The 23,049-nt window shown below is 37.5% G+C and overlaps 1 protein-coding gene across 4 annotated transcripts in view; it reads right to left on the minus strand.

Moving 5' to 3' along the window:
• Window positions 1-22,531, minus strand: part of LOC150107791 (tectonic-like complex member MKS1) — a 289,973-nt gene extending 267,442 nt beyond the window's left edge. For 2 of the 4 annotated variants that reach the window (XM_090391544.1, XM_090391542.1), the window contains exons 1-3: window positions 22,405-22,531; window positions 9,493-9,586; window positions 2,865-3,018 (exon numbers count right to left, since the gene is read on the minus strand). In XM_090391544.1, coding sequence (XP_090247670.1) covers window positions 2,865-3,018; window positions 9,493-9,569 — 231 coding nt within the window. In that variant the 5' untranslated portion in view covers window positions 9,570-9,586; window positions 22,405-22,531. Of the gene's footprint in view, window positions 1-2,864; window positions 3,019-9,492; window positions 9,603-22,404 lie in introns of those variants that run through there. The other 2 variants (XM_090391543.1, XM_090391545.1) reach the window with 2 other exon arrangements.
• Between the last annotated feature and the right edge of the window lie 518 nt (window positions 22,532-23,049).

The raw sequence follows: 23,049 nt of genomic DNA on the forward strand, positions 1-23,049 counted from the left end.
CATGAGGTCTACAAAGACCAGGCAAGGAGGGTGACTTGGTTGGTGAGAGTAGCTAAAGAGAGGTATGAACAGCAGTTAGCTAATGAAGCTAAAAAGAATCCTAGGGAGTTCTTTCGATATGTAGCCAGCAAAAGAAAGAATGATTATGGAAGGATGACATTGATTGGAGGAAATGGTATAAAGACAGCTGTTGCAGAATGTGTGGTGGAGATACTTAATGAGCAGTTCATAAAGATCTTTCAATCTTGTGAATGTGACTTCATGGAGAAATTAAGAGCAGTTGATGATGGGGAAGAGAGACTGACTGTAAGTGAGCAAGAGGTGTTTGGGGAGTTGAGTAAACTAGATGTAAATAAGGCTGTGGGACTTGATAATATATCACCGCATATTCTGAAGGAATGTGCCAGAGAGTTGACACCTGCCTTGACATATTTTTTTAATACGAGTCTTGCACTTGGTCAAGTCCCTAAAGAGTGGAAGGAGGGCAAGATTGTGCCACTTCATAAAGGAGGTGATCGAACTCAAGCATCAAACTATAAGCCTATCTGCGTGTCAGGTGTTGTGGTTAAGTTGTTGGAGAAGCTTGTGAGAACTAGGATCCAGAGTTGGGTTGACAACAATGGTATAATCTTTGATGGACAGCATGGATTTGCTAAAGGGAGGTCATGTTTTAGTAATCTACTTATTTATTACAATAAAGTGACTGCTTCCTTGGACAGAGGAGAAGGATACACAGTAATATACTTGGATTTCGCAAAAGCTTTTGATAGAGTACCTCATGATAAGTTGACAGTCAAACTAGAGCAGATGGGGTTGGATATTAGATTAGTGCATTGGATTGGAGACTGGCTATCTGATAGGTATCAACAAGTTGTGTATGGGGGTGCAATATCCAGGAAAAGGAAAGTCACTAGTGGAGTGCCTCAGGGATCTGTTTTAGGGCCATTACTATTTAACTTGTATATTAATGATATTGGCGAAGATTTGGATGGCGATATTCAGTTGTTTGCAGATGATGCCAAGTTTGGACGAACCATAAAGAGTAGTGAAGATGTTGTGGCCTTGCAAGAAGACTTGAATAAATTGAGTGATTGGGCAAGCAAATGGGGATGTGAGTTCAATGTTGCAAAATGTAAGGTTTTAAAATTTGGAAAACAAAGATGGGATGCAGAATTTATGCTTGGTGAGAATATATTGTTGGAAGTAGAGGAAATAAGAGATCTGGGGGTGATAGTGGATAAGGATCTAAAATTTAGAGGGCACATCGCCAAAATTGTGAAGACAACACAAAGACTTCTGGGAATGATGCAGAGGACACTGACGTGTAGAAGTAGGGAGATTCTTGTTCCATTGTATAAGGCTTTGATTGGGCCACACATGGACTATTGTGCCCAGATTTGGTCACCTGGTTTTCAGAAGGATGAAGAGATGTTGGAAAGGGTCCAAAGGTGACTGACTAAGGTAGTTTCTGATCTCTGGAATGTCGAGTATGAGGAAAGATTGAAATGATGTAATTTGCAGAGTCTAGTGGAGAGAAGGAAGAGGAGAGATATGATAGAGACCTAAAAGTTGGTAAGGGGTTGTTATAGGATCAATGGTGGAGAAGTTCTACAGAGAATAGTGGGAGATCAGGGGAGAACCAGAGGTCATCCCTGGAAACTGTATAAAGAGGGTGTGAGTAGGGGAGTGAGAGGTAGGTTTTTTTCGTGCAGAGTTGTGAGTGATTGGAATGCCTTGCCTGAGAGTGTGGTGTCTGCAAGGAGTTTGAATGTGTTTAAGATGCGGTATGATGAGATGTGTGTGAGATAAAAGGACCTCCTAGATGAGTCTTTGACTCCATGAGGTCTTGTTTAATAATAATAATAATAATAATAATAAAAACTTTTCATCAGTGGATTCAGAAAAAAATGAAACAAAACACATGATCTGTCATATACTACAAAGCAATGGCTAACAGGATCAGAATACAACAGAATTAAATACATGATGTACTACATGACTACATATATGCTTGTCTGCTTACAATTACAAATGCATGCAAATACTATAATGCACAAAAAAAATTGCATATAGTCACATTGACTACTTGTATGTAGAAATATGACTTCTGCATTACTTCAACCTTGGTATCACTTCTGGGTCTGGCTCCCACTGATGAAACCTCAAATAAAGGTCGAATCTGGTCTGGGTAGTGGTCTTCCTATAATGAAAAGCATTATACATGTTCCTAAGGATATGTGCATTGCCTTGCATTATGGGATACTGAGGCAATTGATGTGAAGTCATTAGCCTCTATATACAAGTAGCCCAGTCGTGAAATTACTTCATGTGCAAATTTGGTTTGCTTACACTTGGATAAAGGATGAAATCAAGACTAGAATTTCTTGGTACCTTTAATTTATAGTATAACAAAGTGAAAAAAAACTTTTAACATCTATCGCTAATCCAGAGTATTTTAGTAATAAGGTGTTACACCTTTTGCCTACTTGTATATGGAGATATGACTTCTGCATTACTTCAATCTTGACATCATATCATCTCTCGGTCTGGCTCCCAATGATAAGACCTCAATAACGGTTGAAACCTGGGTAGTGGCTCTTCCCTTAATGTATAGCATTATACATGTCTGCAAGGATATGTGCTTTGCATTATAAGATACTAAGACAACTGATGTAATTAGCCTTATATACAAGTAGCCCAGTCATGAAATTACTTCACACCCAAACTTTGTTTGCTTACACTTGGATAAAGTGTAAGCAAACAAAGAGGAATTATATTCTTGCATAAACCGAGAATATAATTTCTTGGCATCTTTAATTTATTTTAAACTATCAATTAACAAAAATTTTTCAAAAATTACTAACTTTACTAAAAACTTTTTCTTGCCATGTAAATGTATACTCTTCTTGGTCTATATCAGATGCCAGCTGAGACAGTGCAACAGTGTCTCCAATTTTTCTGGTTGTGTCTTCATCATCAAGAAGAAAAACAGACGACGTTGCTCTTCTAAGTCTAATTCTGCAAAATAGACAAATAAAATATCAGTTCTTGATATGTATTCTTACAGGGTGTATATAATACATAATTAAGTTTAAATTAATACCAGAGTGCTTTTGGTATTTCAAATTAATTTAAGTATTTTAAGCCTGCATCAATCCACCAATATCTTGATCTTCTGGGTCATTTTCCTGCCATCAAGCACTTTTTTCCAAACCTTTCCTCTCCCATTCTTTAAGGAATCATATTAACTCAAATTAGTAATGCTTACCCATTATTGAATGCTAATAATAGCATCAGTACTAATGATATGCTAATAATAATATATCCACTACCTTAGCTTTCTTCTGACATCTGTAGTCTTAAATCTTCAATCAACGATTGAAGACTAGAGACTCAGGTTTCAGGCCCATAAGGTGATTCTGATTTAACAATGTCTCTTGTATACTTTTTTTTTATCACTCAATACATGAAAGGCTGCAAAAACCTATAACACAACAGTGCAATGTGTGGGTAAGTGATTGATGAGAAAGGAAGACTATTCAAGGTCAGAGTTCTTGAGGAAAACAGTATGGGGAGAAGGCTGTTCTAATAAACAGAAGTAGACAGAATGAAAGAGAAGGATTAATAGTTGTTTTGATAAGTTATATATGTATATATCTGATCCACACAAAAAAGCCCACAAGACTTATAGCACATCAGTGTTGTGTGTGTGTGTGTGTGTGTGTGTGTGTGTGTGTGTGTGTGTGTGTGTGTGTGTGTGTGTGTGTGTGTGTGTGTGTGTGTGTGTGTGAGGAATAAAAGAAATGAGGAATCTGTTCACATTTTACTTGAAAACAGCTGAGGGTTGAAATATTTGGGGAAGGCAGAATGGGAAAGACTGCTCCAAAGGACAGAAGTTGATGGAATGAAAGAGAAGGAAGTGAAGTTGGTTTGGTGAGTTTCAAGATGGACTGTAAAAGGGGTGTTGGTTAGCAGTGGTGGCTCTTGTTTTAATGATTTTGGAAGAGAGTGGAAGAATAATAGTGGATAATTCAGCAGAGCAGCACTATCCATGAAAGTATCTGTAGAAGAGGCACAAAGCAGAAACTGAACATTTATGAGAGAGGGATTGAAGTGGGTCTATGAGAAATGGATCATTAATTAGCCGGATTGCCCTCTTCTGGATAGAATCAAGCAATCTTAGAGAGGATTTTGGTGCAATACCACAAATATGGGAGCAATATTCCATGGATGGGTGGATTTGGGCTTTGTATAGAGTTAGTAGCTGTCATGTGAAGTAGTGTCTTGTGCAAAAAAATACACCAAATTTTTTGGTGGCTGCAAAAGCTATAGTTGAAATATGGTTGTGCCAGGAAAGATCGGAGGTGCAAGTCAGTCCAAGAAGAGAAATTTGATCATGTTTGCATATCTCAGTTTATCATGTTTCCAAATTTCAGTTCTGTCTGATCTCTCAGGCAGAATTGAGATTTGGTGGCACTGAAGGTTACAAAGCTGACCTTGCCCCACTGGGATATAGCTAGAAGATCTGAGTTCAAGTCTCTGGTTGTATATCTTGAGGATTCTAATACTTGAGTGCTACAACGTTTGTCAAATGTAAAGGAGGAATGGAGTGTACTGTCATTAGCAAAGTTATGGATAGGATTGGAAGTCTGTGAGAGAAAGTCATTTATATACAGGAGGAAGAGAGTTGGTGAAAGAATAGAACCCTGCATTGGCGGGGAAATCTGAGGAGAATAAACTGCCCACCATGACTTGCAGAATGAGGAAGGCAGATCATCGTATGGTCTGCATTTCTCACTCTGTTAAGTAGGCCCCTGTGCAAATTTGATCGAATGCCTTTGAAATGTCAAGGGCAACTATGTGAGTTTCTCCATGGCCTGAGTCCATAGGTATGTGGTGAAAGCAAGAACATCAGCTGTAGATCACAAATGATGGAATCCATACTGCTGGTCACTGATTAGTTGATATGCCTGTAGGTGGTTCAAGAGTTGGTTGTTGATGACCTTTTGAAAGAACAGAAGTGAGAGCAATTGGATGGTAGTTCGATGGTTGACTTTTATCACTTTTCTTTGGGACGGACTGAATGTGGATCTGTTTTCATGTTGTAGGGTAGATGCCAGTTGAATAGGATAGATTGAAGAGGTGCTACACAACAGGTGATAGTTCTGGACAGAAATTTTTAACACTATAGATAGGGATACCAACAGGACCAGATGCCTTGTTTGTGTTCAGGTTATTTTTTTCTTTTTGATTGTGGAGTGGAGGAAACTTTGCCCAGGTCATCAATGCAGGAATTGGAAGTAAAGAGTGATGCCAGTAAATTGGCCTTGTCTTTTGGTGACTACACTAACACTGGAATGCGAGAGTGGTGGAAACCTAGGTGAGTAGTAGTTGCACCCAATGGTCTTGGCAAGGAACCAGAAACAGCAACTGCCATTTGGGTAGGAGGTAAGGTTGCAGCATTTGGCCCTTTTAAAGTCTGACTTTGACTTGGTGATAATTTTTGCAACTTTTGTGGACTGCAGTATAGGCAGAGAGGACAGCTGAAGTTTTGGTCTTGAGCAAATTGTGGTAAAGAGAGTTCTTTTTTTTTTTAACAGCATTGGCACACTTTTTGAGAATCAAGGCTTGGATGGTGGCTGAGAATTGGGAGCAGAATAAGGGATGAAAGCTTTCATTCCTATGAGCATGATTTCTGTTATTTGGTCGGAGCAGGTGTTTGGATCAGAAGAACTGAAGTGGTAGTCGGATTATGGGAAAGAGGAATAGAAGTCATGGAGGTCCTCCCAGTTGGCTCCCTTGTAGTGCCGAAGGACACAAAACTGTGAACTGGTGGGTAATGGTTGTTCTGTGGCAAAAGAGATTTGCATGAGGTTGTGGTCTGAGTTTCCAAGAGGAGGACCAACAACCACAGTATACCTGGAAGGGAAGTTTGTTAGGAAGAGGTCAAGCGTGTTGGCAAATTGGAGGGGATTGTCTGATAGGAAGACTGATGATCTGAGATAGGTCATTGCTGATGGCAAACACCTCAGTATCCCTGCCAACTTGATTGGTGAAACTGAAGAAGTAGAGCCAATGAGTTGTGGACATTGAAGTCTCCAAGAAGAAGAATGACCTTACTATTAGGATATTTAGACTGCAGAAAGTCGAGCTTTAGAGAAAGAAAGTTGGAGAAGTCAGAGTGGTTGATGGAGTTTGGAAAGCAATAGAGGGAGCATATGAAAAAGGCAGGTTGGTTTGGAAGAGAAATTCTGAGTCAAAGTAGATCAAAACAGTGGGGATTCAAGGATTTGCAGTCTTTGGCATTTCTTTTGGTTGTGGTTCATTGTGTTTGGTGAAGAAGAGATAAAAAGGAAGTGGGGCACGCAGTGAGAGATGACAGACTCACAAACATACCACTCCCATAGAGGGGAATCAGTCTCTTGTCCATATGTAGGCTTGATAGTCCCCCCCCCCCCCCCCTGCAGCCACAATTATTTTGTCTCCCTCCAATCACGAAAAGGCAAAATACATGGGTTACAGGATTTGTCGCCAGCTGATCGGGAAGCCTCCAGGTTTGTTACTACCTGGTTCGGTCCCATGTACTAACAAGCAGCCAGCCTGGGGAACCGTTTTACTGCTGTACCTTTGAATGGGAGAGGATCCAGGCCCCCTACAATGAGATTGGTATGTCATTGAGGGTATCACTCTCACTGCATGTGGGAAGAATGGGGGGGGGGGGGGGGAACTGGAACCTTTGCTCTAGCGACCAAACATAGCTGCAGCCACTTCAGGTCTCTAATAAGCAAAGTGGTGGTATTTCACTGGGCAATGAAAGACATCTACAACCTAGAGGTTTAGTTGGCATTGCCTCCATCTAGGAAAGATATGCATTGGTGGTGGCAATGCTTGCCAGATCCCCATTTTTTGGAAACAGTCTATACCACTGAAAGGTTGGGATGACTTGACTGTGAGAGGATACATACTGCACATCAACAGCCCTGTGGACAGGGATTTAAAAATTTAAAGAGCATATTGCAAAGGTAGCTGAAACGGAATATCAGATTATGTGGTTCTTGATGAACAACTCTGTGATAGAGAGAATATATTGATGGTAGGGTTTTATAGGATTGACACTGAAGACTTTTTTTCAGTATATGGCAGGAAGGAAGAGAACAAGGGATTGCCCATGGAAATTGTATAAGAATGTGATTAGCAAGAGTATTAGGAATAAATTTTTTGCTTGGAGGGTGGTGAATGGGTAGAATGGATTGCCAGAGGTATTTGTGAATGATTTCTAAGTGAATAAGTTTAAGGAGAGGTGTGATAGGTAGTGTGTGAATAATGGATCTCCTGCAATGAGGCTTCTAACTCCATAGAGATACCTATATAATAATAATTGTATAGCTGTAAACTTCACATCATAAGCATCCCATAATCATGGCTTGAAAAATTTTGTGCTGGCTAACCAGTTCAGCAAATATCTCACTAGTCAGGTGTTATCTTGAGTGAAGTCACATGTTCAATCCTGGACTTGGTCAATTCATAGGCTTCTATTAATAATATGACTGATATTTACTCTGTGTTAAAACAAATATGTTAACTACTTATACATGTACATTATGTTTATTAGTCCATGAGACATAAGAAAAAATGCATTCATTTTTATCATATGACTCATGAACACAAGCAATAAACAGGTAACCAAGAAAACATATTTTGTATGTTTCCTCAGTTATCATCAATTTCTTATGATGCAATTTCAACTGACAATAATCATAAGACATTTGGGTTATGATTTTGAAATGAATGCAAAGAAATTACATAATTTAGGGGGAAAAATCTGTAATACTTGTTTCTCAACTTCCCAAGGATTTGTATCCATTCTTAATGGTTCAAATTCTGCATATACCAACAGTGGGCATGAAATAAGACAATTACCTACATCTGTTGCTTATACATTTTAGATTAGTACTGTGTTACAATTGGCTGGTTACTTAACAGTGTGCCTGATTTTAGAATGCTTTCTAAAAATAAAAATGAGCATGCATATCCTATTCTCTTCTTAATCATATTCCATTATGAAAAAAAATCAATGAAAATCAACAAAACTGACATATTTAATGACCAGCATGCCCCAAATAGGCACAGTAAGCAAGGTAAAAACGGAAAAAAAATTATGGTATCAATGCTGAAATAAGTAGGTCCACTAGAAATTTTGAAATTTACAAAACATGCAGTAGTTTACCCTTGGAATATTCACACTGATACCTATCAACTCTGTTGATTTCTTTACTCATCAACCAAAAGTTCTTTCAGGTGTGTATACTTCCATGCATCATGGGAAGGGTCACTATCCAGATTGGTTTCAACCTTTATTCAGATCCAATAAGTAGGTACCATGTCCATATTGAACTAGACATATATAGAAATATATCTTATTGACTTAGTTCTCAATATCTCCACAGGTCTACCCCCTCCCCTTCTAATGGAGACTTCAATTATTATTATTATGATGATGATGATGATTCAGGCCTCCATAGAGTCAAAAGACTCATTGTGGGAGGGCCTTCCTAGAACGCAAAGTCTATCATACCACTCACTGACCGTTCATACTTTCACCACTCTATCAGGAAATGCATTCCACAGTTCAACCACCCTCCATACAAAGAAACCACTTCTCACCCTCTTGCTCACAGCTTCCTTTCATAACTTACAGGGATGGCTCCTTGTCCTTGCTCCTTCCCCCTTTTCCACCAGGCGAAAGAACTCCCCAGTATCAACCCCGTAACTACCTCTCAGCAGTTTAAAAGTCTCAATCATATTACCTCTCCTTTTTCAATCTACCAAACTCTGCAGTCCACATTCACTCAGCTGATTGATTAAGGTCTAGGCAGTGACCCTTACCATGATGTATGACAGCATGTCTGAAAGGAAGTGTGCTCTGCAGCATAGGATATAGAGCAATTTGAAATTAAATGTCTCTATATGCAAGTAGCCTAGTCATGAAAATACTCTTAAAGTTTTGTTTGCACACACTTGGATACAGGATAACAACTAGAAAATAAATTCTAGAAGTTTACTTTCTCACACAGCAAAAAAAAATTGCTATATCACACATTCATGTCTACAGATATAAAATGCAGACACAAATATACATATCAGATACATCCTACATTATACATAAATATACATCCTACAGAAAAGTATAGGAATTATGCTATGCATTAAGGAATGCTAAGGTATCTGATGTGTAGTCATCTGCTTACATATTCAAGGAGCTTAGTGATGTTACTCTATGTGCAAACAGTTGTTTGCACATGCTTGAGTAAAGGATAAAAACAATACAATTTATTGTCAAATATAAAAGCAAACATTATTCATTGCAACTCCCTATCTTGTACAACTTTTCACCAATTTACAAAGTGAGATTTCACTATAATAGCTGCTATATCAAAACCAGTTATTTCCGCTAATGTAGCACAAAAATAAAATAAAAAACACTAGATTTACCTGATTTTAAAATTTTTCAATGGATCATGACTTCTGTACACTCCTAGTGGTTTTTCTTCTTCTGTGCTTCCTTTCATTTTTGATCTTATAATGTCTTTAAAATATTAACACTATTAAGATAAACAATACTTAACAAACAAAACTAGCACAAAAAATTATACATTTAAATAGCCAAATGATTGTGGTTGTTTACGTATTTTTCAATTTAATCATGTAGTTACGGCACTTAAATACTGCTGTAGTTACAGCACTTAAATTCATTAAATCAAAAATTGTAAATATATATAACTCATTGTATATTGTATTGTTATTGTATAAATGAGCTGTAAAAATGTAACATTATTCAACTGCAACTAAAAATTACCAACTACAGTAACTATTATTAATACATTATACAGAAAAAAAAAAAAGAGGAAAATTTATATGAATTTCATTGTTACAAAAAAACCCAGAACTATATGTGTTGTAAATATGTAATCATATGTGTTGTAAATAAGTAATCACAATATGTAATCATAATTTTAATAATAAAAAAGGACTGAATTTAAAAAAAAAATGTAATTAGCATATGTATCACATGTAATCGAATATATGTAATGTAACATAATGCATGTTTGTATGAGGGCTGTTTGATAAGTCAGTGCAAAGTCGGAGAGATGGTGCCACAAGTACATATCGAGGTTATTTTTAGTTGCTGGCAACTGTTGGAGGATCACACACTAAGTTTCAGTCAGATAGATCTACTACTCTGTGTTTGGCATTCATTTGATTTGATAAAGTACCGTGATTTGTGAAAAAATGGAAGAGAAAGAATCGCGTGTAGTGATTAAACATTATTTTTGAAAGGCAAAATGGCTCAGGAAACCAAAGCTAAGCTTGATGAACATTATGGTGAGTCTGCACCTTCAATCAGAAGGTTTATAAGTGGTTCAGTAACTTTCGAAGTGGCCATATGAGCACAAGTGACGCTGATAATTCTGGACGCCCTGTTGAGGTCAGTACTCTAGAAATTATTGAAAAAATCCATGATATGGTGATGGATGATAGAGGAGTGAAGGTGCATGAAACTGCTAAGGCTGTGGGCATCTCAAATGACAGAGCACATAATATTTTACATGAACATTTACATGTGAGAAAACTATCCGCAAGATGGGTGTCACGTTTGCTCACATCGGATTAAAAGCATCAACATGGGAACTGTTGCAAGGTCAGCTTGAAGCTGTTTCAATGGAATCCAGAGGAATTTTTGTATCATTTTGTAACAGTGGACGAAACATGGATTCATCACTACCAGCCTGAGCCCAAGGAACAGTCAAAACAATGGGTTGCAAGCGGGGAATCTTCACCAAAGAAAGCGAAAACTGTTCCTTCAGCAGGAAAGGTTATGGCCATCATCTTCTGGGATGCTTGTGGCATAATCTTCATAAACTTCTTGGAAAAGGGCAAAACAATTACCGGAGTGTATTATGCATCTCTTCTGGATCATTTAAATAATGAAATAAAGGAAAAACTACCACACTTGGTGAAAAAGAAGATTCTTTTTCACCACAACAACGCACCTGCTCACTCTTCTGCAATTGTGACTGCAAAATTGTTCAATTTACGCTACAAAGTCCTTTTGCATCCCCTCTACTCTCCAGATTTGGCTCCCTCAGACTACTATATGTTTCCAAACATGAAAAAATGGTTGGTAGGAAAGAGATTTTCATCAAAAGTTGAGGTGATTGCTGAAACAACTACCTATTTTGATGAGTTGGACAAATCATACTACATGGACAGGATCAAAAAACTCGAGCATCGTTGGACTAAGTGTATAGACCTCAAAGGAGACTATGTTGAAAAATAAAAAATGTTTTGTCCAAAAAAAATTACGTTTTCTTCATTTTTGCACGGACTTATCGAACAACTCTCATATGTATGTATGTATATATCATATGTAATCAAATGTAATCTAAATATGTAATCACAACATGTAATCATAACTTTAATTTTAAAAAAAATATTACTATTATTATTAATGACCAAAAGAATGTGGACACGAATCCAAGCAACTGAAATGAGGTTCCTTCGAGAGGTTATGGGGTTGACAAGACTCAACAGAGTCAGAAGCTCTGCAACTCGGGGAAACCCTCAATACTCAATCACTGCTTCTCTGTGTTGAGAGATCACAGTTACGATGGTACGGGCACCCAGTCAGAATGCCACAAGAGAGGCTCCCCCGGCAGGCCCTCTTTGCCAAGATAGAGGGGAAGGCCAAGGACTCGCTGGATAGATTATTTCCAAAACCTTGGGTTGAAACATCTGGGAGTCCCACCAGAACATTTGAGCTTGGTGGTGGAGGATCGTGACCATTGGAAGTCCCTCTTGCAGCTGCTGCCCCCCACAATCCAATTAAGAAAGGTGGGCCTTGAAGATGGATGGATTATTAATAAGAAGTACCTCCAGGAAGTCGGAAACTAAATGAGAGAGGCCATACTATTTGCGCCAGCTGTCATACCTGTTCTTGAATTTATTCACACTACTTGCACACACACACACAACATCTGATGGCAATCCATTCTTCCAATCATGCCCTACTTGACAGAAAAATCTAGCCCTAACTCCCCTTCTTGACAGCATTCATTCTCAACTTTCATGGATGCCCTCACGTCTTTTCCCCATTCTCCACAAAAAACATACATCTACTGAAATTCTGTATAATCCTTTCGGAAGTTTGTAAGTCTCAATCATATCACCCCCTCTTTCTCCAGTTTGCTGGTGTCTGCAGCATACAAATATGTCTTCATAATCAGTATTCCACAATCCTGATATCATTTTTTATGCTCTCCTTTGCACTCTCAACTGTATCAGAATCACCAAGTAAACCATGAGGCTATACCTGTGCATAATAGTGCAAGTGAGGTCTTATCAAGGCCTTGTAAAGAGGCAAAATAACTTCCTTATCTTTATATGTCAAGGTTTGTCAAGTAAATGGGAGTGTAGCACAAGAAGTCACACAAACACTTGCTCACCCAAAACTTCACTTTATACTAATGATTGCATCATCTTATGTCAGTGATGTCATGACTCAATTGCATTGCATCAGCCAATGATGCAATACCTCCTAGGGGTGTTGTGAATGATTGGCTAATGCAATATGTTGCAATCAGGAGATTGAAATACAGCAGACTGAGTCTCTCCTAAACAAGGGCCAATCAACAGATTTTATTTTCATTTTCGTGTTCAGCACATCGATATTAGTAAGCGATATTGCTATTTTCATTTCAGAGGCAATTGCATGTTGTCCAGTGTAATTAATGGGGATATTCTTTAGGAGGTGCAAAAACTGAGAGATCTAGTGATGGTGGGCAGAGACTTCAAATTTAGGGATCACACTGCTAAATTGTGAGAACATCACAATAAGGCCTTGATCAGGCAGTATATAGACCAGTGGCACACCCAGAGGGAGCCAAGGGGCCCTGCTCCCCAAAAAAAGAAAAAGGAAAAAAACACTAGAAAATTTTCCAAAAATCATTTCCTAATTAAAATTCATTTTTTTATTTATGTTGTGTCGTGTCTTCTATTTCTATACTACTTATGAATTAGCAGTCACATAAGGTGGGAATACCCTATAGCGCTCGGGAATCAAGGCCGCTTTGAACGCAAGGCGAAAGTAGTGCTCAGGCAGACTAAGCACTATTTTGTTTGCCCGAGCTAGGCCAGAGGAGATCACAGGTATCATGTATTGGCGATCACTGCAGATGCTCAGTCATAGGTCACATGCAATGCGAGTGTGTATTCTCAAATCGTCTACTCAACTCGGATCTCCTCCAAGATTAAATCTTGAGTGCTCGGCCTCGCTCCCCCCAAGATTAAATCCTGAGTGCACCACTGATAGAGACCAGTGGTTAAATTCCAAATGAATAAGTTTCGGGGCCCTTAAAGTAAGGATCATAAATGTGAGGCTATTGCTAGAATGTTGCAACATTTTTTTAATTTTATTTATTTATTTATTCTGGTGGAGTTAAAGCCATCAGGCCTTCTCTTCCATACTACCAGAAACGTTAAATACAAATATACAAATACAAAATTACAAATTAATATAATACTTCTAACATATTAAAAGATAATTCAATTTAAGATAACATTAGCTTATGTGAGCAATGAAAAAACAGTAGGCCTATTCAGCTTGTTACGTAAATGCAGAAAAGAAAAAAAAATGGAAATACAATACTGATGAAATAACTGAAATTCCTTAGTAAATTTCTAATTTAACTTATTTAGACTGTAGAAACATTGAACAATTATTGTCTTATTGATACTGATATTCATAAATTTTCTTTCTGAGTTGCTTTTGTTGGCATTGTTTAGACCCTTCCCCTTTAATACGTATTAATCCATTCATCCACTCTGATGCTAAGTGAATACCCTGATATGAAGAACTTGTGCCTAGGGTTTTTACCTCTGCACATGTTATACATCCCAAACCTCCATCCTTACATAAATGCTTGAGTAAATGCAAATAACCAATTGCATTTACCTTTGAATGCTATCCACTGGTCAAGTGTCCAGCAAGTCAGCAAATCTTTCCTTTCATTCAACGTATTAATATTATCGCATTGCAACTGATGGAAATCCTGTGTTTCTGTGGATTCGTTACGGAGTTCTTTCTCTTCAGAAACTACACACAAACTGTTTTGTATTATCACTGTCATCTGAGCTATTTTTCCATTTAAAGAAGGTATACCAATGTACTTATCCATGGCTGAAATATTAGGCCTACATAAACACAAAAATATTACACGATTTTCTTTGTGCTTCTCACAATCACGAGCCCTGATGAACTGCTAATCTGCTGTTCTATTGTTGGTAACTGACTGTTGCCAACCAGAAAAGACAAAATATCACTATAGGTGTATCAAAATTCCACTACACTACACTGCAATAATATTTGCTTGTCAATCGCTGCAAGATAATGCATTACAGGACGCTCCAAACCTCCCTGTTACTTTCATCATGCGTTTGTAATCAAGAGACTGTTGATATCGACTTTATATACACATTCAAAACCGTGAACAATTGTTGAATAATAACACAATAATGTAGGCATAATTACCGTAAAGGGAGAAAAGTCACAAAACAGAAAAATGTTCCAGGTCCAAGACTAGTGCATAAAAAAGTTAGGACCAGGATCTGGAGGGTGCCGGCTGATTTAACCACTGATATAGACTACTTGTGCATAGATCTGATTGTGTTTCCAATGGGACAAGGATATCTTAGAGATGGTCCAGAAGAAAGAAAGAGAATATGATTGAAGCATATCAGTTAATAAGGCATTGTTACCAGATTAAGTTGCAGAAAATTTTTCATAGAGTAGAGGGAGACAAGCATAGAACAAAAAGTTATCCCTGGAAGCTATATAAGGATAGTGTGAGAAGCAGATTCTTTGCAAGGAGAGTGGTTGGTGAGTGGAATGTGTTACCTGAAGTTGTGGTGAGTGTAGAAACTGTGGATAAGTTTAAGGTATGGTTCAATGATGTTTTTGTGTGAGAATGTGGACCTCCCACAATGAGTCTTTTGACACCATGGAAGTGAAATAATAATAACCACTCCACCACTCACTCTCACCACTCCTGATGGAGTGGTGAGAGCGAGAACGGTCAATGCGTTTAAGGAGTGGAATGATAGACTTTGTGTTTCCTAGGAGGGACCTCCCTCGATGAGTCTTTTGACTCCATGGAGGCCTGAATAATAATAATAATGAGAATAACTTAATGCTCTGACACAAGATAACTAAAGTTAGAATAAGTTAGAATCATGTAAATGTGATAGCACCTGAGATGGCCAGTTAAGAAGTCAATCAATTTGAAGAACATCTATTCTAGTGAAATTTCATTGGGTAGGACTCTCACTGTATTTCTGATAAATTTAGGAGTGATGGTGGTGAAGCCCATTGGAAATTCTGCTTGATTCAAGTCCTGAATTTGTCCAACTGAAATGTAAACTGACATGGTAATTCAAGTAAGTACAGAGCTGAAAATAGTTCATTCTTCAGATGGCACATTTCAGAACTTTGTGAAGAATAATAATAATTATTATTATTATTACGGGCAACTCCAAGGAGTCGACAGACACATCGAGGGAGGCCCTAACATCATGTCAAGAACAACTATTCGACATTCACACAGTATCTATCATACTTTGCCTTGAACTCATTTACAGTCATGGCACCCACAACAGACTCTGGCAACTTATTCCACTCATTCACCACTCTCCGAGTAAAAAACCTAGCTCTAACACCCCTGCTAACCACATTCTAGTCCAGCTTCCATGTATGGCCCCTAGTCCTCCCACCACCGGTCCTGTTCTCAAAAATATCTTCTGGATTAATCTTATAGAAACTCTTCAGTAGTTTGAATGTCTCAATCATATCACCCCTTTTCCGCCTATCGACCAATTTTTGCAACCCACAAATCTTCAACCTGTTCTCATAAGGTTCATTCCACAGACCTGCTATCATCTTGGTCACTCGTCTCTGGATCCTCTCCACCTCCTCCCCATCAAGAAGAAACCCTGGCGTCCATATCTGGGCAAAGTAGTCTAGATGGGTCTTATCAAGGCTCGATACAGAGGAACAATAACCTGTTTGTATCTGCTTGTTAAAGTATTTTTCAGAAACCAAGTGATTTGATGAGCTGATTTAGCCACTTTTGCAATGTGCCCCCTAAACTTCAATTCCCTATCCAGCAACACCCCAAATTCCTGGCCTCATCAATCTCCTGGAGTACAGTTCCACCAATGTGATATGCTGCTGCTAATCTTTTCACTCCAAAATGCATAACCTTACACTTTGCCACATTAAATTGACATCCATTTTCCCTAGCCCAGTCCTCCAAACTATCCAAATCATCCTGCAAAATTTTGACATCCTGTGCACTCACAACTGCTCTACCCAACTTTGCATCATCAGCAAACAAGTGAGCACTTCCTCTCAGATCCTTTCCTATATCATTGATGAACAAATTAAAAAGTAGTGTTCCAAGAACAGAACCCTGTGGCACACCACTAGTCACAAGCCATCTTATGGACTCTACTCCTGAATAAACTACTCTCTGATATCTCCATCAACCACCCTCCTATCCATCTCACCAATCCTATATCCATCCCCATCTGCTCCAGTTTACTGATTAGAGTTCTGTACGGTATCCTGTTAAAGGCCTTGGCAAGGTCCAGTAGAATCACTGTAAACCCATTACCCTTATCCAGTTCAGCCGTCACTGTGTTATAAAATGTGAGCAAGTTACTGAGGCATGATCTACCCTTCACAAAACTATGTTGTCCCCCATACAATGTCCCATTTTCAATGCATACTTGAGGTCTTGGAGACTGTAACCATGTCAAAAAATAACATAATTTCTGATGATTCATCTCCTAATGCTATATTTCAATACTGTGAATCATGGAAACTAATGGAATTTTGGTGGCTGGAATCTTGTGATTTATGGATCAGCAGAACAGGTTTAGGCCAGATAGCAGTACACTAAATATTTTAGATTTCAACGCCATCATTTTTATCTAGGTTGGGATAACTGATAACAGCTTCACAAGCCTCTGTAAACTTTCTATCTTACCAAAATTTGGCACAGCATAAAAACTATGTTCCTTGCTAATTGAATCGTATAACTGGAATCAATGTCAGTGTTAGTTGGGATCATTATCATTGTCAGGTGAACCTGATTTCCTAAGATGTAGGTATCTGTTATGTTTTTCTGTGTTCCTCTTGTCTGATTATAAGTTCTTTCTATTTTGCTGATGTGGAAATGCAACGGGTGCATGTGATTTTGTAGACTCTAGGCCCAAATGGGAGTACTAAGAGAATTAAACATGTTCCTAAGAATTTCAAGGATAGTTTGAAAGTCGCTATGAATTTATGCTTATATATATATATATATATATATGCATACACTGCTTGGAAAGAGGTCATGGACATGGACACCACAATGTGAGGAACAAACAGCCATAACACCCACCTTAATAAAATATAGGACCTCTTTTCAATGTAATGATTGCAGCATTCTATGGGACATACTTTCCACAAGCATACGATAGCAATCAATGGGAATTTTGGATCATTCTTCCTGTAGGCATGTAATGGTATAATATAAATTACTTTGGCATCCAGCATCCACACTTCTCATGCAAATGTCTCCCTGCTCACCCTGAACCCCTCCCCAGTAAAATTATATTTTATTTACTTTTTTTTTAATCACATTTTTTGTTATTATTATTTTTTTTTTGTAATAGCCAACTGATTGATAAATGTACGCAATTATTATGTTAATGCATATCAATAATTTAAAAGGAACTGAGATGCAAAGACTTCATGACCTCAATTAAAGAAAAAGTATTAACTGTGCTAAATAAAATACTTGTAGTTTTTAAGTGATGATTTATATTTACATCTTTCATTTTTTCAGTAATAACAATACAAATATGTAATGTGACATCTTGAAAATAAAGTTAGCAAAAATCTACTTCAAATTGATTGGCCCTACTACTTAGTTTGGCATCAGTTTTCTGACTGCATGGAGGCCGTAAATAATAATAAAGTTCAAGATTTGAGGGCAGAGATGCACTTTCTGGTCACCTGCATATCTGTGTTATAATGAAATAAAGAGAGAGACTGCAGAGGCATGATTTCAAGGAAATGATAGGATTGAGACATGTTGGTGAGAGAAGCCTATTAGACAGATATTAGGGGAGATAATGCATAGGATAATAGGAAAATGAGAGGTAATCATAACTATACTTCCTTACTCACATAACTGTAAGAAGTGATTTTTTTTTTTTTTTTTTGCATGGTGAGTGATAAATGCATGGAATGAATTAAGTAGGTGGTAAATGGAATGTTAAATGTTTTCAAGACTAGTTATGATAATGTACTGTAGTGTGTGAGATTAGCCTCCTGCAACGAGTCTTCTGACTTCATGGAGGTTAAATAATAATAAGGCATAGTTTAATTCCTTCTCATATTTTTGGAATATTATATTCAAATTAATAAAAATGTATTTACATATATTACAATGGGGAGAGTAGTGAATGAATGCATTGCCAGAGTATATCGTTAATGCAGGTAGTGTAAATAACTTCAAAGTTCATTAGGGTAGACATGTTGCTGGTTGAGTGTGCAGTTACCAAAATAAAAAGTATAATAAATAATACTCCAAAGTCTGTAGCTCTGTCAATTTCCTGGAGTGTGGTTCTACCAATGTGGTATATTGCTGATAATCTTTTCACCCCAAAATGCATAACCTTACACTTTGCCACATTAAACTGACATCCATTCTCCTCAGCCAGTCTGCCAATCTATCCAAATCATCCTGCAAAATTTTGTCATCATGTATTCACTATTGCTTTACACAACTTTGCATCATCAGCAAAAAACTGAGCAGTTCCTCTCAGATCCTTTCCTGTATCATTAATGAACAAATTAAATGGCAGTGGTCCAAGAACAGAACCTTGCAGCACACCACTAATCACAGGCCTTCTTTTGGACTCTGTTCTCACCAACCCTATATCCATCCCCATGTGCTGCAGTTTAATTATTAGAATTCCATTGGTATCCTTGTCAAAGGCCCTACAAAGTCCAGCAGTATCACACCAATTACTCTTATCCAATTAAGCTATCGCTGTATTATAAAAGGCCCGCGATACCAATCGAGCGATCAGGGTTGGAACGAAAAGTGGGATACTGAAAGGAAACAGAAACTGAAACTAACAGAACTGTAATCAGTAGGAACATGGAATGTGCGGACACTCTGGATGTCAGGAAAATTAGAACTACTTCATGAGGAAATGAAGAGATATCGGTGGGATATACTAGGATTGGCAGAGATGAGATGGACATCATCTGGAGAGATCAATGGATGTGAAGTAATATGGTCAGGACATGACACCATGCACGAAGCAGGAGTTGGTTTCCTTCTCAGCAAAAGAGCTCGAGAGGCACTGTTAGGCTACAAACCAGTAAATGAACGAATCATAGTAACAAGATTTTAGGCAAAGCCATTCAACATATCAATAGTCCAGATATATTCACCCAGATCTGACAGCACAGATGAGGATATTGACTTATTCTACAAAGATCTGACAGAGACAATAGAAACAATACCAAAGCAAGATGTGCTAATTATTGAAGGAGATTGGAATGCCAAAGTTGGAATAGATAATGAAGGTTGGGAAAAAGTCATGGGAAAATATGGTTTCGGAGAAAGAAATGAACGAGGTGAAAAATTGTTAGAATTTGCTGTGGACCACGAGATGATGATCTGTAACACAAGATTCCAACAAAAGGAGTGTAGAAAATGGACGTGGCAGTCAAATGATGAGAAAACCAAAAACATGACTGATATGATTATGATTAAAAGAAGATGGATAACATCAGTACAGCAATGTCGAACTTTTCAAGGAGTGGATATAGACTCGGACCATAGTTTAGTGATTGCAAACATCAAGATGAAACTGAAAAAGAAATATAAACCCCAACATCAAAATAGAAGAGATATAGCACAAATAAGTGAAGCAGAAATAGGAAGAAGGTACAGAACAGTGTTGGCAGAGAAACTTAAAAGTGTGGAGAAAGAAAAAAACTCAAATTTAAGAATGAAAAGAGTAATGAAGGCGATAGAAGATGCAGTTGAAGAAACAGTATCAGAAGAAGAGAAGATCAAGAAGAAATGGATTACACAAGAAACACTGAAGTTAGTACAAAAGAAAAGAATGTTGAAGATAAGAAGGGATACATCAGAACAAATAGAATAGCAATATAGAAGAAAGTGTAATGAGGTGAAAAAAGCAGTCAGAATGGATAAAATGAAATGGTTAGAAGCCCAATGCAACAATATAACTATGGAGAGCATAAAACAAGGGAGGTATACAAAATGATAAGAACCATTAATAGAAAGTGGCAACCAAAACAGACCACAATTAAAGATGAAAAGGGCAAAGTATTGATGAATAAAGAAAAAATTGTACAGCGGTGGACAAGATACTGTAGTGAGTTATATGAAGAAAAACTAGATTCAGATAGCATTGAAGCAGATATCACCACCAGGTAATGAGCATGATATGGACATTTTAAGAGGAGAGGTAGAAAAAGCAATAGGACAGCTAAAACACAACAAGAGTCCTGGTAACGATAACATTACTGGAGAAATGATTAAATATGGTGGTGAAAGTATGGTTACAGAAATGCACCAACTATGCAATATGGTATGGAAAGAAGGGAAAATGCCAGAGGAGTGGGTGAAATCAATATTAGTAACATTATACAAGAAAGGAAATAAGCTAGAATGTAAAAATTATAGAACAATTGCCTTGATAAGTCACCTTGGTAAAGTGATGATGATCATATTGACAGAAAGATTGAGAACACAATTGAAAGCATACCTTGCAGACGAGCAAGCAGGATTTAGGAAGGATAGAACTACAATTCAACAGATTTTGACAATGAGGTTAATAGCAGAGAAAGCTAGGAGAAAAAAAAAACAAAAACATATACACTTGCTTTGTTGACTTTCAGAAAGCATTTGACAGTATTGACCAGAAAGTGACATTAGCAGTTCTGGAATCCTATGGAATTGATAAAAAACTAATAGCTATATTAAAAGATGTTTACCAGAATGCAGTTGCAGCAGTTAGAATAGGTGATGATTTGGGGAAATGGTTTAAAACAAGCAGAGGTACTAGACAGGGAGACCCAATATCACCAAGCATTTTCATCGCACATTTAGAAAGAGCAATGGATAAAATGAAAGAAGATGCCAAAGGAATATCTGTACATGGAATGAGAATTAACAATCTGAGATTTGCAGATGACATTGTTATTATTGAAGAAGACGAAAGTGAACTACAAAAAACACTGAAACTGTTAAATGAGGAAGGGAAGAGATTTGGACTTGTTATGAACTTTGACTAAACAAAGACAATGGTATTTGGTGAGAAGAACATGAAACAAAAGATACAAGTGAATGGAACTGATATAGAAAATGTAGAACAATTCACATATTTGGGAAGTAAACTGACATATGACTTGGACTGTAAAAAAGAAATAAAGATCAGGATTGCAAAGGGAATAACAAATCTGAAGGCCATGGATAACATCTGGAAAAGTAAAGCGATCAGTCTGCAAACAAAACCAAGAGTATTGGAAACATGCATCTTCAGCGGTGTACTGTATGGATCTGAAACGTGGGTAATAAATAAGGAATCAAGAAAAAGAATTTTCATTTGAAAGAACTTGTTACGGGAAGATTCTAAGAATAGGATGGGTACAGAAAATCACCAATGAAGAGCTCTATCAGAAGATGCAACCAAAACAGAATCTAATGCAGAAGATTATAAAACGGAAGCTGCAATTATTTGGACACATCTGTAGAATGAGTCTAGACCGGAAGATAAAGACATTTATGTTTGGTATTTTGGATGGTTTAAACAGAAGAGGTAGACCATACAGAGAATGGATAGGCGATATAAAAGACTGGTGTGGAATGGGTGTACAAAAACTGCGACACTGTGCACTGGACAAAGAAAGGTGGAAGAAGATAGTGAAACAGGCATCAGACATCAACGGGCGGTGAGCCCATGATTCGTGATGATAATGTATTATAAAACGTGAGCAAGTTACTGAGGCATGTTCTACCTTTCATTTCGCAATAACGAAATCATGGAAGCAAACACAATAAAAAAATCGAATCAATGAGTTTTATTATTAATAAAATTATTTATTAATTTTATTTAATCTGTTACAAGAAAAAAAAATAACCTCTTTTAAACAAAAATGAATGTAAATATATTTTATTATATTCCATGTAACAAGAAGGTATGAATTTTGGATTTTATCATCACTCGCGGTAATTTTACAGCAAAACTTACTAGGGTTTTAAAATGAAGACTTTAAATAAAAAGTGCATTTCCAAAAATAACAAAAAGGAACAAAAATTTATGCCAATAAACACATTCCTAACACAAAATGGACAAAAAATTACACTTTAGATAGTCCTTAAACGGATAACACCGAGTGGAAATTATCTAAACATAAAAATAAGCAGACATCAAGAAATATTCTAGCACAATACTAGCCCTAAAAGAGTTCAGCCCTTGACCTTCCTGGCATATGCTCTATTTGATAAATAAGTAGTTGCATTTTTACAACGCTTGCTGTTTGTTTTGTCAGGTGTCATCTCTTTCCAGAAGGTTGACTAACATGAGCTTCCACCATGTAAGGTTTTGTGCTTCTCTCTCTTACCTTCTTCATATGCCTGCCTGGTTGGCCGAGTGGTTAGTGTATCTGCTCTCCAGCCAAAAGGCTGCAGGTTCGAATCCAGATATAGGCATGGATGTTTGTGAGTGTCTGTAAAAATACTGGTATTGATGGTGGTGGGCGGTAGATGACGTTGGTGTAAATGATAATGGTATTTGAGGTTCGCTATAGTTGGTGGATTGAGTGGTGGAGACAGAGTTGTAGAGTAGGTATCCTTCCTTGGTGAGTCTTTGGACTCCCTGGAGGTGTCAAGTAAT

Source organism: Typopeltis vanoorti, chromosome 4, assembly GCF_054136105.1.
Source record: "Typopeltis vanoorti isolate ZY-2024b chromosome 4, IOZ_Tvanoo_1.0, whole genome shotgun sequence".
In the NCBI taxonomy this organism is placed as follows: domain Eukaryota; kingdom Metazoa; phylum Arthropoda; class Arachnida; order Uropygi; family Thelyphonidae; genus Typopeltis; species Typopeltis vanoorti.